The 18,333-nt window shown below is 32.4% G+C and overlaps 1 protein-coding gene across 1 annotated transcript; it reads right to left on the bottom strand.

The window, feature by feature from the left end:
* Positions 1-2,130: 2,130 nt before the first annotated feature.
* Positions 2,131-18,331, bottom strand: LOC128235918 (neuronal cell adhesion molecule-like). Its single transcript, XM_052950705.1, has 9 exons — positions 18,307-18,331; positions 11,627-11,926; positions 11,302-11,400; positions 11,029-11,065; positions 9,198-9,247; positions 7,760-7,915; positions 7,452-7,508; positions 4,325-4,434; positions 2,131-2,316 (listed from the first exon to the last, which is right to left on the bottom strand). Exons 1-9 carry the CDS (start codon positions 18,329-18,331, stop codon positions 2,131-2,133), a joined length of 1,020 nt encoding a protein of 339 aa, XP_052806665.1.
* Between the last annotated feature and the right edge of the window lie 2 nt (positions 18,332-18,333).

Genomic DNA, 18,333 nt, shown 5'->3' with positions numbered 1-18,333 from the left:
CATTCAAACATTTACATACAGGCATCGGGTTTTAAAAGCACAGTTGATAGTATTAAATGAGTGCTCTATTATTGCAAGAAAGTATAAACCTGAATATACTAGATACATTCATCTACATAGTAACATACGGGCATAGCTGTATGTCATAAAATAACAATTCCTAGCTTATTTGATTTTTTCAACTTTACTTTTATGTATACATTTATTTAATTTGTAAATATGTTCTCAAAAGTAATGAGTAAAAGAAAATAAGGTGCAATAAACTCTGGTACTTTTCAATATTTCGTTTGGTAACTGGAAAAGGTCGATTACAAGCTAATACATGAGTGGTTAACTATGATGCTTTGATGTGTATCATATATGTATAGCATAGTTAGAAATCGTGGAGTCACGACATTTCGTTATGCTCAAACGCGTATTCCGATCAAATGCCAATAAATGGAATATTGACGTGCACGGTGATTATGATATATTGTGTTTGCTTTCAATAGCATTATACAATTAGACAAAACAATCGAAGAATTAAGTTCCATGTAGGATTGTATATTTGTTGTGTTTAGTTTAGAAGTCACATAAAAATAACTCGTCTGGAAATTGCATAATTGCTAGAGCTTAATGTTGACATCGTACTTGATATCTGGATTTTTATTAAAACTGTTATCGTTTCGTTTTAGGTTTGAATTAGGTTTATTGACCGTTCCAAGGCGGTATCAAACAATCCAACATACCTAGACTTTCTTATATATATAGTATGTATGCACTGTGCTGTTTGTGGAGTTTTGTGCTGTTCTTCCATGTTTCTTGTTTGTTATTTTTTGTTTTTTGTGTTCTATGTCTTTGGCGTTTACCGAGTGCCAACAAACCGGGTTTATGTTTAAATCTTTTGCTACAGAGCTTGTTTCTGTAGTTTTTCACGTAAGTATTAAGTAATCCCTTGCATATTATTTGCATTTAATTACTAAACAATTGTCTCGATGCTCATGTAAGAACCTAATTTTCAATACTTTGTGCACTATGCTCAAATTTCTTAGTGTTGTTGTGGTCATGAAGTGTTGTGATGCTCATGTTTTCTAATTTATTGGGAATTGAATTTTGAAATAATAATTGAAACAGTCAAAAACGCAATTTAATTATTTAAACGCTTGGTCTATCTCTTTAAAGTATGGCAAAGTACATCACAGTTTTGCGAATTTTAATGCATTTTGGTGCTTTGCATTGAAATGATCCATTGGTTCGTTGACATGAACTGTGTAAGGCACACATTCATTTGTCCTGTGATTATCATCAGCAATGAGAAGTCCAAATTTCCAAGTTTGGTCCTCTTATTCAGAGCGTCTGTAAATGTAATATCATTAAGCCCGAGACCAACCACCACGAAGTGGGGGTTCAAGGAACGCTTTAAGTGCGTGAACAACTGTACACGGAAATATGAGTTATTCATTTCTTTTTAATTAAAGATAATATTGGTTTATACCCTGCGCTGTAAAGAGTATACGTATATGACATTTCATCATTGGGAGTAGTTTATTTTAATGCACACACAATTAATACACAATATATAACGGAAAATTGCTAAAACAGTTTTCGTGAAATTGACGGTGTTAAATCTGTCAAACCTATGTAGTAATACTTTTCCCGATTATGTTAACCTTACTCGTTACCATTAGGTGACATAGTAACTCACATTTTACTTACATTTTTAACTCATTGACAGTACAATGGAAATGGCATTATCAACGCATAACAACATGTTGTGGCTCAAAATATTATTCGACGTAAGAGATAACCACCGGAGTAAGTTCGTTCAATTTCAATAAATGAACTGTAATCGAAATATAGTTAAATTAAAGCTCCGGTTTGTAGATCATTTGTATGAGCCAAGGCCCAGCATATGCATTAATGCAGACACATATGCATTAAAGCGAAAACGAGGGTACGGAGAACTTTGCTCTTATTGGCTTGTTTGAAAAAAATGAACCTTTATGCAAGTTTAAAACTTTTTGTGTTATACCAAGATTTAAAGCTTTATAGCTAAATAGATGTGTAATGTACCACTTTTTGCTATCAAACTTATACAACTTTAGTTTTAACAATTACGATGGAACATGAGCTGGAAAATGTTCCTTTCCATTATTTCGATGTCGATTTACTATCAACTCCATCATTTTCAGGAAATGGTTTCCCCCTTTTGGTCAAGTCCACTTCTGCGTATTCTGTCATGTTATCTAAACCGTGGATGATAAATCCCTGTTGTCCGTTTGGGGGGTTCGACAATTCAAGATCTGCGTATAAAAGTCCATCTGCGTTTACATTTCTCTGAAACAAAAAGTAAATTTGCGAATTTGACCTTAATAATCAACATAAACATTACAACACTATGGACTCTGCCAACATTTAGGGTATGAAGGACAAGATTTATGCATTTATTTGTTTTAAGTAAGTTTGTGTCCTCATATCATATACAATATTTTACCATTTTGTATTAAATTTAGATAATACAGTGAAAATTGCAGGGACAATCCCAGTAAAATAATCCCTGCTTAGGGGCACAAGACAAGGGACAATTAACTAGAGGCGCAAACATACTTACACCACATACACAAAAACAAACACCAAAGAAGTCTTTCCTTTGTAATAACATACCTAAAATCTATTTCAAAATAAGATAAAAAAATATGCTAAAAAAGAAATGCCTATTGTCAATAAGACTAGGGCTGGTTGCAAAATGATGGTAACTCGGAAAACCGTAAACAAACATCAATAAATTTCTTACCCTTAATAAATAACGTAAATTATCACGATAAGCTTTTCGATGCCTTTCATCACGACGAGTTCGATGTATAACACGTATCCGTTGAGCTCGCGCAGGAGTCGAAACGGATGCATGTTAATACAAGTTTTAACAACGAACTAGTCGTAAGAAAAGCGTCCTATCGTATATTCTCTTTATTATATATATATCATTCGATTGTTTCCATGTTGGAATGCACCGCTTCTAGTTTAAACCAATTAAACTGCACATAGATTTTAGACGACATTTTTCGGATTTTCCATTCCGGATATGACGTCAATAATTAATCGCATTAATGACGTAGTGCATTGTATTGAATATAACCACAAACAAGCAATTAAATACAATTGGAATAACTTCTTAAGGAATTATAGTACGTTACTGAACAAATATGTTACTGAAAAGTAAGTTTATATTTTCAAAATCTTGAACTAATATCAGTCTGTAAAAAGTAGCACTTACAAACGCTACTACTGATACGGGTTAGAACAAAGAGGGATACGGATGTTTCAATACGGTACGCTTTATTTTCACTGTTGGATATGGAAACGAAAATTGATCGGCTTGTATAAGAACATGACATTAAAACGTAAAAAACATGTACATGATCCCTGATTAGTTATTATGCGAGGATTTGCAAACTAGCATTATAATTTATTACCGAAATCACAGTTATACCTGCTTTTGTGGGTAATAAATTTAGTTTATGTGGTTAATATGATTCGATTGTTCTTTTATCTGTTGTTTTTTTAAGAGAATGAACTCATATGTCCTTGTAAATATATGCAAAATAACTAAAACAATATTTAAAAATTAAAACATATTTGATTTTACAAATGATTATCGTTCATTATTTTAAATGTCACCAGCGTGTTATCTGTAATATTCAACTGCATTAGGTGGTGCTGTGAAGGGATTAAAGAAAACTGACAGAGGTTTTCATTTTTATGCACCTGTTCCAATGCCAAGGCTTTTGCTATGGTGAACAGCCGGATAAAATCGTAATGTTATTACAATTATTTTAAATGCATTCCAAATATTTCAGACACGCATAAAAATGTATTTCCTATTTCTATACAATTGATAAGTAAATTAAAATGAATGGTGAAGTATTTTTTACTATCATTTTAAAACGATCAACAGACGGCTTATAAATGTGCTTTAAAGTATCTGTAATACAAAAGAAAACATGAGTTGTTATCTGTTTAAACGTTTGGAGTAATTATTTCAATCGTTAGATGAGAAAAATAATCAAAATTGACACTTAAACAGTCCCCCTTTGTGATGATCATCTTCTATTCATGGCTGATCATGTAGAAGTTAGACATCAAAATGATGTAAAAAATGTTCGAAACTCCAGGCTTCGGAAATTGCGTATGGTTGGACGTAAGGACGCTCGCAAAATTTGAACTTTACATGGTTTCAGGTTAATTCGTGTCAAGGTAAATCACAAAGCAGCTCAATGCACGCTGGAGTCTACCAAATGTTTTTTAGAATTATTTAAATGAATCATTACAATACAGCAAAACAAACCTTTGTTGCTTTCGCTGTCAGGGGCACTTCATGATTCTCGTAGATATCACCAGCAAGAGTAGTGTCTCGATCATGTATCTCTCTGTGATTTGTAGCGTTCTTGTATACATCTAAAACATTAATAAGTAAACCATGCCATTATTCTAGTGCAATATAGTGTCCTCTACAGGTAAGCCGTAGTGAGATACAGATAGAAAGTTGTTCGTAAGGTAATGGCATAATGACAAGAAAGTCGTGTTGATGGTGAATAACCGCGTACAATTGAACAGGAAGAAAATAAAACTATATGTCAAAAGGCAATATTGAAACAAGTCATAAAACACTTCGATTTTTAGTCAGATTCGTTTTGTAATCAATATCGTATATCAAACGTATTCACACAAAAAGGGATACAGTAACATAATGTGTTACTTTGACCAATTACTATTGTTTGTTTAATAACTTGTAAAAAACGCAATTACATTAATATAACTAGGTTGTGTGGACTTCTTTCACTTTCGCAGTAATTCATTTTCTGGCTCTCCGGAAAACAATTTCATCAATTGACAAATTACAACCAGAGTTCCTGCTCTTCTACACATCTGTATATTGTTACTAGCCTGTTAATATCCTAAAAGGGTTTTATTGTATTGCCATTTGTATAAGGTTTGCTATCAAGGGGTCCAACTAAATAACTTTACTTAACTTTATAACTAATAGCAATATTCATGTTATATATACGCAAACTTCAACATATCTATGTTCCATGCAAATATCTGAAATATTGTATGAGTAATTGCCAATATTCAAGTTGTAGCGCAACGCCACCGCCGACGCCCAAAACGACATCAAAGCTATGACAATAACTTTATTTTGAAAGACAGACTTTTCAAACAGCGAAAGTTAATCTTACAAAGAATTTTCTGAAGAAATTAAGCAAACCAGAGTGACAAATGCCAATTAAATGATAAGCGGGCTCAAAACGAGATTCTGAGAAAAACAGCAACTGACTTCAATGAATAATGTTTGGAAATGTTTTTTTTTAATCAGACATTGGAATATACAAACGTGAAAAGTATTGATATACGCATCACAATGGAATCAAGTTAATAACATAACCTGAAATATTACAAGGGTTATATTGTGATCAATTGAAAGCTCAGTATTATGTGTGCATGCATTTAACACGCATTTTACAAATATGTAAGATATAATAGTAAAATCAGCCTTTAGTCCGGGACATATTCATGAGCTACAGCGTACCTTGCATGCAAAAAATAGATAACAAAATGTTTCTTTTTAAGATATACGAGTAGTACACAACTTGAGATATAACAAGTCGTTGATAAACATAATGTTATATTAAAATACTTGATTACAGATGATTGGTTCCAGAGGAGAGAAACATAGCGGTGACAATAACTCATTGTGCATTATTTCTCTGATGAATTATATTATTAGAGACTCACTATAAAAAAAGGTTGCATTTTACTCTTGCCAAAACTTTCAAAATATTTTAACGGCACATATGAAATTGGGATCAGTCTATGTATGATGTTTAACGAGTCGTAATAAGAATGAATTTATCGTTCGTAAACTCTTTACGAATCGTCAGATGTTCACTTAACGAATCGCTATCATTTTCCTGAACGAATCGTTCTACGTTCAGTTGGAGTCCTTGACCTTTACATAAACATTTTTATTTTTCAGAAAGGTAGGAACAGATGTTTGAGCCTTTCTTGACTTTTTGAAAACTGTAAGTAAAAGGTGAACATATTCAATCTAGCCTGCTTCTAATACCATCGACTCAGGAGTGGCACAGGGATAAACACTGCCTCAACTGTTATTTCATTATATGAGCGATTTTGGGCCTTCGGACATATATTTGCTATTATTATGTTTCACGGTATTTGAATTAAATGATATTTGAGGAAGAAATTCGGAAAAAAATCGTAATGATATCATTTAAATTCCGTAAGATCCTAGTTTACAAGTGATATCATGTATTGCATTTTGAATACTATATTTGACGTCATTCACATGACGTCGTTACGAAAGCATATTATTCAAATGACGTGCCAAAATAACGTTTCAATATACCAACTAGCTTATAATTGAAATTATTTTCTTAACAAAGACTCCTTAAGGAACGTAAATTAAGATAAAAATGCGGAATCATTTTTATATTTCAATATATTTGGCCGATTTAAACATCTATTGATGCAGTCAAGATATGTCGGGACGAAATCAATGGTTGCTATGGAAACATGAGTAAGCGAATGGTCATAAATCGTCGAGAAAATGAAGTTTGGAAGGAATTGATATACACAGAAAAAATCATTAGTGTGGCACTTTTTATTTAATTATTATTTCATTTATATTAATTATATCCGAAGGCCCAAAATCGCGCGATGCGGCTCATATATTAGTGGTATTGCATGAATCCGGTTGAAATATACCTAGCATTGAATGTCAGGTAAAAACGTGATCTTAAGTTAGTAACTGACTGGTGCAAAATCAATAGCATGATTTTACATCCTACTAAATCAAAACGTTTGATTATTTAAACGCTGCTTGAAACAAAACATCAAGCTTATCTAAATGTAACCATTTTGCCTAAGAAACTGTGCATTGCCCTGAATGTATTTACTATTAAAATAGCATTCACAAGTATGTTGAACTCAATAACTTATCTCCAACATTATACTGATGTAATGAATATAATGATATAGTTACATATGAGATAAAACGTATGTTTTACGGTGCGTTTATACGTCCAATAATTGTATTTTGTTGTCGTATTTGAGAGCAATACGATAACTCAATGACATAAACAGAGGAAAAAGTGCAAAGTGGAGTTGAAACCAACGCAAGAGCTATCCAGTTGGTGAATGAAATAACTGCATGTTATCTGTAACAAGAGAGATGCGAACAAAACAGTGCCTATCTTGTCTATAAAATGCTTATTGGTATGGTCTCTTGTTAGGTTGACATACCAAAATAAATAGGTTAACAACCTCCAAACTTAATTAAATATATATATTTAGAATCTTTTAATTAATGCATCGCAGTGATCACTATCATTATTATCAGTATTATAATTATTATCACACATGTACAAAGCAAATTGGTAAATAAAATAACTTACCTTCGCTGTGTTTGGCTTTCTTCTTTTGTTTCAATGCCTTTCCCGTTCCCTTCTTTCCTATTAAGATACGTATTGTTCATTATTACCAGCATGCTAGCGTGCAACAACAATTTTTAATAAAAGGTAATTCAATTATAAACAAATAAGATAGCCCCCATATGCGTAGCTAGTAATATGTTATTTACCATGAATGTAAATCTTTACAAATGAAAATAAATGATTCGTGCCGAGCTATGAAAAAGGTAATTGATAAATAAGTTGTATATGATTTTAACTACAGAACGGACTGATCGTGTTCAAACACTTACCTTTCGGCTTTTTGTTTACAACACCATATAGGTCACTGACTCCACTTGACACGCTTGCAGCTTTTTTCTTCTGAGGCTGGGAATAAATAGCCTCCACCTTGTTTGTGTGGTCCTGTACATCATCACCTCCTCCATATAACGGATTAATCACTTCATCTTTGAAAGAAAGAAAATAGGAATGACGTCAGAATTTGAAAAATGACTCGATAATTTGTTTCAAATAAAATCGTTGAGTGTATGGAAGGTTCAAGATATCATTTATAAACACTCACACACAGGCTCGTACAGCCCTAAATGACTTGATTGTAAAGTCATTCTACAGTTCATGGATTTAAAGGACTACTTGCTTTCGTTATTGTAATAGTTGGCCACATATATTGTTTATTAACTAATGGGAACTAAATAGCGTTTCATTCATGACGAATACAAGGTGTGTGCAGACCGGTAAGAAAAGTGTACATTGTCTGGCATACAACATCAAATAAAATTTCATATGGAGATACCTGATGTATATGTACATTTTTACATCGTTACTTTTCGTAAAATGATTGGAAAATTCTAAAATATATGCTGAGTTATGTTTTTTATTTGAAATTATACGTCATTCCGCCACAATAGAGAATGAAGCAATCTTTAATTTTTTATAATAAGGTTATAACTAATGCAGAGCTTACAAAATATTATGAAAATTAGTTTATATTTGTATTTCCCCATATTCCACGTCAAATAAAGTCAACAGAACGCCATTATTGGTTGCAAACAAGTCGGAATAAATTGTGTCACGGTGAATTTGACTGAAATATTTGAATTTAACGTTTAGTAAAATCATTTATTTTTTAAATCTATGAACACTATTCACAAGCGACGTCATGTTTCGACTTCAATGCGATACCGTACTGTATTGTGCTGTAAATAATGTGAATGTCAACCTTTTACTCAAGGATTGAATAAGTTAACTTAACTTTTATTCGGACTAAACTAAATTAACAAGTTCAGATTTTCGCATAAAAGCGAGTCTAATCTGCTAACTCCTATTATTTAAAGGTTGTTATTCCGGTAGACTTTATATTGATGCTAAGTTTTAAATATAAGATATTTCTTTTACTAAAGACACTCTAAAACGTATACATGAGAAATGACAAACACTTATTCAAATGGTTATAAAAAGACGTAAAAGTTCTTGAAAGTTTTCAATGCTCATGAATGAGTGAAATCATATGTTCTCGCTGATGAAAAGGTAACATATTCTAAGGATTAAAACACAATTGAGGACTTGAACAAATCATAACCAATCATAGAAATAAATAGTTTCGCTTTCCAGTTTTTAAATAAACAAAACAGCTGCGTTATGTCGTACTTATGAAGCAAAATACATCAGCATCAATTTGTATTAACAATTGTATAACATTGGCCTGGTAAAAAACACTCATTCACATACCGTCATCATCTTCTTCATTTTCGTCCGTGTTCGCCTTGGACTGCAGCTGACTGCAATTGACAAACACGTGCATAACAGTCTCGCATTATTCTGTTGTATTATTAATGTACAATGTCCGAAGTTAACATGTCCTGACCTTCAATGTTCAAAAAGTACGTATTAGTAAACGCACAGTGAATATGTCAGTAGAATAAACGAAAGACGTTTGTATTAAATACAAGTAGAATTTGAAGAAGCTGTTCAACTTACAGTTACACCTGTATTCGAAATAAAAATGTGAAAATAAAAGCATACCGCTTTTTAGTAATATTATGGTATTTTACAATCAACATGCAATCACATAATTATTAAATACAAACAAAGGTTTTTTAACCAAAAAAAGACACAATAGAATTGTCTTAAAATATAAGTCAAATGAAGATTAACAACATTTGTATTTAAGCACACGCTTCAATCACACCTCTTCTCAACAAAGCCTGTTTGAATAATTTCGGTTATTATCTGTCATACTAATATGCAAAACATAAAGCAAAGGTTCATTGTAGAATCTTTAAATTTGGTATTACCCAAATCGCTGGAAATTTTGTGTTTAAGAGCAAATTAAACAGAAGGTAAAGAAATTTTGCGTTATATTTCTTTAGGATGCAGAGTCAAACAAATATAGATTCCCTTTTACAATTAAAGGCAGTCGAACTGTATTTCGAATGCTCAAACGATGATAAGAGGTTGTGAGATATAAACGTCCTTTATGCACAAAATAGATCAAAAGGGTTATTTAAACCGAACACACCATTATTTAGTAGTACAACGCATATGGATTGTATGATAATTGGCATATAATGCTTAACATTAATTACACTAAACCATTTGATTTAAAAGCCAGAGTATTGTATATAAAAAACGTATATTAGTTGATGATATTTGAACAAAATCATTTTTCAAAACTCATTTCACTGTCAATGTCAATTAAATCTTCCGTTAACGCATTATGTTATATTCAGTCTTTAGCTGAATTACATCAATACAAATGCTGAAAGAAATCGCCACCTCCAGCACTTAATCGCGTTTGCACATTTTGATCGGTTCAATTGTCACAACATGGATGTCATAAGCATAAACTTTATTTTCTAGAAGACTTTAAACCGTTGACAGTACGCTTCAGGACTGTACTCAAAATCACATTAAGTCGATACGGTCATGTGTTCGGGAAATGAGTAATATTGCAAAAGAAAGTATACTCTTAAAAAGTTAAATGACTCAATAAATTGATGACTGACCATGCATCTCAAATGTTCCTTCTAACTATGGCATGGAAAGCAGTGCTATAAAATATATTGAACAACAGACTAAGCACACCTTCTTACACGGTGTTTGGTTATTGTCTTCTTGTCATTATCCGAATTTAAATTGTACATTTTGTACGAATTTAGGATGTTTATATCATCATATCAGCTGAAAATGAACGAAGCGTAAAACGATTTGTTCTGCAAAAGATAGCAATTCGTTCAGTGCGGCCAATGATTCATTTGCATTTAAATATTTATAAATATAGTCAATCGATGAATTTTGTATACTTTTCGAACTTTATATGTCCTATTTAATGACAGCAATGTTTGCATCTTGTAAATTACATATAATCTACGTAAAGACTTCTTAATGGTAAGCATGGCAATATATCCATAATATATATCAAATAACAACCTAGTCGCACCTTTCAGGGTTAAAATAAAACTGTCAGACTATCCAAGCTCACAAAATGACATAAATTTAATCTGAGCCCTAAAGTTGAGATTCCTCTTTACTGAGTATGAACCAATAACGAAATACTTACTGTTCGTTGGTTAATCTGTCAACATCTGTCCTTTTCCCTGAAACGATTAAAGATTAATTCTCTCAAAATGTGTTGCGTTGGAAACAACAAGTTCAAACACAAGTTTTATCCAAGAAATCTAAATTAAAGAAATATGAACCCTTTCTAAAGAATGAGCTGCAAATTCCAGTATGCATTAGATTGTATTCGAAGCAGAGGAAACAATAACGCTTAAGTCATTATGCTAAGATTCCGAAGGTTGGTTTTAAGCGTGGGAGTAAGGTGCATACATACCTGCCTTTCTTCTTTTGACGATTATTATTATAACAACACAAAACACGACTCCACACGCAACGGCACCTAACACTGCTATAAGCACAACAGGTGATCCGCCTAAAATCAATATATAAAGGGAATCACTCGGTAATACAATGTTAAAATACCGTTAATCAAATACTAATATTGAACAGACATTGAAAGTCGAATCACATGCATTTATTGGGTTTACGAATAACCGAAAGACACAAATAAAACCGACAGATCGAATTGACAAACAGACATTAACACACTGAAATACGCTCGATTGGAAAAATACATTCTTTCTTAACTCGTTACTAACCAGTTTCCGGCCTTTTTAATGTTGCCATTGTTAAAACCTCTGATGCACTTGAATTTCCAATGTCATTTGTTGAAAACACTCTTATTTTGTACATTGTCTTAGGATTCAATCCAACAATGGTGTGATAAAAGTGTCCAGCAATAACATCATCTTTCCTCCAGACGGAAGATCCAATGTCCATGTACTCTACGTGAAACGTTTGAGTAAGCCCTCCATCGAACCCGGGTGTCCATTCAATGTAAATCGTGTCAACTGAGACTTTTTGTAAGTGTTGCAGATTGAAAGGAGAATGTGGACGCTCTGAAATGAAAGGTTGTATATCTGAATTTCATTCATAAGGTTATCATTTTAAGCCCACATTGTGACAATATTGAACATGAATTATGCCACTGTCCTAGAAACAGACACGAATTTACCGAATAGGGCATGACATGTACACACATATATAAATATTGCCGTATCTCATTGTCCTTCATAACCATTTGTGCCATTACACAGGCGTTTTGTAAAAACACAACACAATAAACTAATTTGAAACAAATGTGTAAAAACATTGCGAATATAAAACATATAAGTAGGTCCCTTTACCCCCTACGGGACAAGTTACAATGACAAAGAAATTGGTAGTATCGGAGACATGATTGCAAACAAAGATGACGGGACGTTATAAAACAACGACACTAGTGCAAACGATGACAACGGTCATATGATGGGCAACAATTCGCATTGGCGAGGGGACACTAAAACATGACAATAGAGGAGTGAGGATTCAACGTAGACAGTGATTTGAACAAAAAGGAGTGTTATGAACATAGGAACTGTTACAAAAACACGACAGGTAACAAAAGAGACAGGCGTGGAAACCATGGCAAGGTGTTTGATAACGACTGAGGGAGAAGTGTAAACAACACTAGGAATTCTGGCGATTGAAATGAATAGAAAAGGGGAAATATGGGAAGACGATGTAGTGAGGAGTAACGATCGCGTAAAACACCGGTGGTTGGCAGTAACATTGGTAATGGGAGGGGTCAAAACTGCGGAAAGCTTGGTAGCAACACCGACAAACAGTGCAATTAGACGTCGGATTTTGGAGATGTTAAACGTGGTTGTTATTGTAAACGATAATGATGTGAGTTATAACAACGTCGACGATATTAAGGATAACAACGCCCTTCAGTTTGAGTGCAAATGGTTGAAAAATCAAAAATCCAAACAAACAAAAAAGAAATTTAATAATTATCATGGTTCATGCTGAATTCCTCAAACACGTGCGTCAAGTGTCGCTCTTTTTAATAAAAGAATCTTCATTATGCTTCAAACACTTCATTAAAGTAACTTTTTGCGAGTCTTTTTATTTTAATGCAGACTTGTTTATGATCCTACACAAACAACATCAATCACATAATCCATCGAATTATTAAATGTACACACTTATCAATATAATAAATGTTTGTTTACCTCACCTTAAGCAATGTTGACGTCAAAAGCATATACCATGAGTGACCTTATTTTCAATATAAGTTAGATGAGAGCTTTTCATGAAACATAAGATGGCCAAGTCCTTTTTCATCACTGAACAAGTGTATTGCCTTTTCGGAGGAACAGCTTAAAAAGTTGCTTAACAATGATAGATGATGTCATGGCAGTTTATAGGATTCCATAACAATACAATCAAATTAATCTCAGCTGAGCACTTTTCAAGCTTCATGAGTGTGTTTAAAAATAGGACTACTATCTTTCAAGAGTATTATGTGATGGAAAAAGTAGTTTTTGTTTCACAAATGCTATTGAGGTCGTGAATGTTTGACACCTGCGTTTGGTAGTTTTCGTCATCGGAAAATTGGCCGTTTAACTAAAATTTATTTGTATGAATATTGAAAAAACGCGATGAGAAATAGTGCCTCAGAAGGTCTCAAAGTATTTCACAGTATTCTTATAAACAATTAATATCATAATTTTGGTAAACAAACAAACTCTTTATATTATTGTTCTATATGTTTTGGTAGAAATAAGTTTTGTATACTCTTTCCATACCATTCGAAATTTTCCTTTTAGTTTATTGTTTTCACTACTGATATTTTGCCAATATTGAAATAGCCTTGATTACTGAATTGATTTAGACCATTGCCAACAAACAACAGCCGTGGTCAAGTATCAGGTACAATGTATAAATAATTCGTAAACATTAACTCGATTAAAACTTATTAACAGATGAGATAAAGTGCTAATTCGGATTTTGCAACCCATATGGCTAAGCGAGAGATTGTGACTGAAAAGACGGATGAAGTGGGTACGATCAAACTGAGTTGTTCTGACTAAAATGATTGACGGTACGATTAGATTTATCAACGTATTAATCCATGTCAACCAACAGCATGAGAGTGATTGGTTTAAACACAATTTGTCGAGCTGAAGTTCTCAACATGTCAATATAATTGCGATTTCAATATCAGGGATTGGAACGATAGAAGAAACTGATATATTTTCCCTCCTTTTGTCAACGGTACGCTTAACATTAAGGGCCTTCCACAGTAAAAATGTAGTTTGAAGAATCATAACATTAAAAGTTAGAAAATCGTTTTTCATTAAGTTTTGTGGTTCAATATGTAGCAGGTGTATGTATATATATATATATATATATATATATATATATATATATATATATATATATATATATATATATATATATATATATATATATATATTTAGACCAATCCAACCTTTGGATAACTTTGATGCAACCTTTGGGAGACTCGTGTCGCCCATAGGATATATGTTGTGTCGCCCAAAAGTAATTGTGTTTTTTTCTATCAATTTATTTTTTAAAATAATAAAACAATTTTGCAAACGATTTTGAACGCTTTAAAAAAGGTTCAGTCATTAAGCACTAATCAGCAGGAATACCATTTAAGGAAAAATCATGAATTTTTAAAAAGTGTGTATATTTTGAAAACAACCTTTGGGATACATTTAAATTTTTATCAATAATTTTCTTGTCATAGGTATATGTTTGAGATAAGAATTCATAAATGTAAAGAACATAATATTTTTTAACAGAAAAGTAAATTGTGTTCAATTTTAAAGATTCCGAAATTCCCTCAAAAAAATATTTTCGCAATAAGCGTACGTTCCGTGTTTTCGTGTCGCCCAAAGGTTGATGTATATTCAATGCTTTGCAGACTATAAGAACGGCATGTTCTTTTTAGTTGTATTAGTTATTTTATTGACAATTTAATAAACACAAATGACAAAAGTGCTAATATATAATTTATAATAGTTGTATTTTAAAATGCTTAATTGGACATTCGAACCAAACGTCGAGGAAGTTTCAATTTGGCCTACAGTCACTACCAAGGGTGACGGACCTGACGCAACTATTTGCGAATAACGAATGGCAAATATGGTCGCATGTGCTTCGTCTCTATATTACAGAAAACCGTGTTCTATATTTATATACTTATATAAATGGGAACAGTTCATTTCAAAACCATTTAAGGTACATATACTTACAAATACGTTCGGATATAATACTTCAGATAAAATGAATATGCTCGGAGTTGCAAGCTAAATAAAGCACATATTATATCTTAGTTAGTAATTGAACAATTGTGACTCACAACAGTTATCTGATATTTTTTTATAATGTGCTATAATAAATGATTTTCACTGCAGTTTTATAGTTTATTCATGTATCATATGTACACAACATGACAAAACATAAACTACAAATATTTAAGAGTTCAGTGCACATCCATTCATAAAATTGAATTACAGGAGACTAAAAATACAACAACATATCTTGACATTGTTAATAAATGATAAAAAACAATTAAGTCTATTCTAAAAAAGATAATTACTCTTATTTACATGACTCTTTTAAGCTAAGAAACTATGATACATCTAAAAGGATTATCACTTAACTACTTGTACAAAGCATTGAATCGGAATTCAAGTATATTAAAACAGGTTTTGGTGGTTAATTTAACAATATCTGTATTTGAGAGTAAAAATATACACTTATGTACCTGCACGTATTATTTTATCATGCAAACTGATATGTTTGTCTTGAAGCCAACGAAATCTGTGATTTTATATATACAAAAGCTGTCATCTTTTAATGCTACTTAACTGGTCTGGATCTACATAAACATTAATCAAAGGTAAAATATTTTCTTTATGGAATGCGTAAGGAGTGCATGCTGCTGATATTCATTCCATAAATTGTGTTCAAATCATACAGGCCATTAATAGCCTTTTCTATTTCCGTTGTCAACAAATGTTGCCGAAATCATTAGAAATAAAACAAGTGTAATAGGTTATTTATTTTCAATTTATACTTCTTGTTTATTGGTTACAGGTTCAGTTCATATATGCATATTACTTTAGAAAAAAACGGTTTAAAAAAGTAAAACACAAGTTTAATTCTGTTACTTTAATGTTTAACGCGTAATGATGCGTTAATATTGAATGATTAGATGACTGGCTGTTTCCGTGTAATTATATGTGTTAACTATTATCGGCGAAACGAACTGCGAAATTATGCATTTATGGAAAATATTTCTTACTTATAACAAGATTATAAACATGTATTCAGTAGCTAAAACCGTACAAAACATAAATGACTGGTGGGTCCTAAGATAATAATAGTCATCAAGTATTGTCTCATAAAAGAAATACCGTTTTATGTTCCTTTGTTTCATATTAAAGACGGTGTCCTTCATTATATTTTTTAATTATATTTCTTAATTTTGATAAATTGAAGCACTTCTTTCAATTGAGGTTACTCTAATTTGGGCGTGAGAGTGAATCTTTAAACGAGATCTTTTGACCAGTAACTCTTCAACTAAATTTGAAACACATGAAATGTCACAGAAGTCCTCTCTTGCTTAATGTCCAAAGAAAGTCCGATTCTAAGAATACTAAAATATGATTTTTGCGAACATTCAACAGTCAATGGCTTGAATCCTGAACTGAACGACGTAGAGACAACACTAGTATCCCGTCTGACAATGACTGGCCGCTGACACTTAAACCGAGGAATTCGGACTTCATTGAGTTGTTCCATTGTGTTGTTTGCATTACCACTTCACAAGTAATGCATGAAATATGTCTACCATATGCAAATGAATAGTCTGTAAATGCCAGACCCTTTACTCATATCATGTATGTTTTAGTCGCTGTAAATAACTCATGGATACTTAATTGCCTTTATATAAGCGTAAGTAAGAGTTAACATTTTCAAGAATAGCATAATACTTGTGTCTTAGAGATACTTGTTTTTAAATGTTGACAATTAAATGTGTTGTAGCATGACTTTAAAACCGAGTATATAAGGATATATGTTCATGCAAGTCGTGTTTTATTACTTTGGAATACACAGTAGTTAACTTTTAAATTGAAATGTGAAAAACACCATAAATATCTTGAAATGTCGATAGAATCTCTTAAAATAAAGCAGTGGGCGTGATTGCAGGTCAAGGGGGGTTTGTGCATTGCACAAGTATGTGCTTCTAGCTTCTATACCGATATAATGATATTTTTTTCATAACCTTGATATATGCATTTTCTCAACATTTAGGTTCTCAACTATCTGTAATCTTTATAAGAAAAATAATTTGGGTTTTCTTAATTATTACATTATAGAATATCGGTCACTTAGTGTGAGGACTTAGAAGCGAACCCAAGCAATGACCTTTTTAAGCTTTATTTAACAGCTGAAAGTGATAAGATTAACTTAGTTGCAACCTTCAGACAATATAAGTCAGAAACCGAAAACTGTTAACTCAAAATGGCCCCTAAACGGTGCCAATATTAAATATCCAGTATACTATGTTTCCTAGATAAGCAATAGTTCCACTCGGGATTAGGATTCGAAGCAGGGTCTCTTGCGAAACAACTATGCCGCACAACCGCATGGTGATAATGACTCATTTTTATATTTTTATGGTAATTGCCCCATTTGTATTATCGTCACTTTCAAGTGTGTGGCACCAACCTCGCACTCACATCTATGAGTCAATGTCAAAGTTTGTGAACAGATACATTTTCAATACTTATCCTTCCGGCCAGCTCTTCAGTGTAAAGCTTGTTTTAAACCTTTGTGGTACTTCTGTGGGACTGATCAAAACATTTCTTAAGAGCAGAAGGTGATGCGCCGAAATCTCATTCGTTATGATTACATGTAGTTTTGAGCAGACTGCAGAAGCCGCACAATTCATCTCAGGATTTCTCATTTCGACGCAAATAGGTCTAAAACCCATGAGGCAGTGGACATAAATTATGGTTGATCTTCCTATTTTTATCGGTAATGTTTTCTATGAAAACTTATTGAATGAACTTTTTTATTTTATTTTTTACAATTTCAATGCAATAGTTATGATGTTCAAATTGAAATGAATATTTCAAACCACGTTTTTATGAAAGATGAATCCGCCCGAAAAAGAATTTCAAAAGTATACACTGTCGAAGAATTCACTTTTCAAACGTTATTCGTGATATGATTTTCGAATTTTAAACAATACGACGAATAAACAGTTATTGTTGCTAAGACTAAAATCCACATGGGCGATATATAAGTTTCAAAAATAATCAGATCGCGTTGTCAGCCGATTTAATCTTCGATAATAAAAAAGGGTCCAAGATTACTGTGACGTCAGCTTTATCATGTACCATTTACAGACCTCCGGCCCCAATTGCTCGATACATCT

Source organism: Mya arenaria, chromosome 5, assembly GCF_026914265.1.
Source record: "Mya arenaria isolate MELC-2E11 chromosome 5, ASM2691426v1".
In the NCBI taxonomy this organism is placed as follows: Eukaryota; Metazoa; Mollusca; class Bivalvia; order Myida; family Myidae; genus Mya; species Mya arenaria.
The sequence above is the reverse complement of the archived record's forward strand: the minus strand, read 5'-3'. Positions and strand labels throughout refer to the sequence as shown.

Excerpts from the sequence above, each read along its gene's own strand:
- LOC128235918 (XM_052950705.1), bottom strand. The coding sequence starts at position 18,331 with ATGTATCGAGCAATTGGGGCCGGAG. Across the intron at positions 11,066-11,301 it reads CGTCAAAAGAAGAAAGGCAG|GGAAAAGGACAGATGTTGAC; the intron begins GTATGTATGCAC and ends TAATCGTTTCAG. Across the intron at positions 7,509-7,759 it reads TGTAAACAAAAAGCCGAAAG|GAAAGAAGGGAACGGGAAAG; the intron begins GTAAGTGTTTGA and ends GTATCTTAATAG.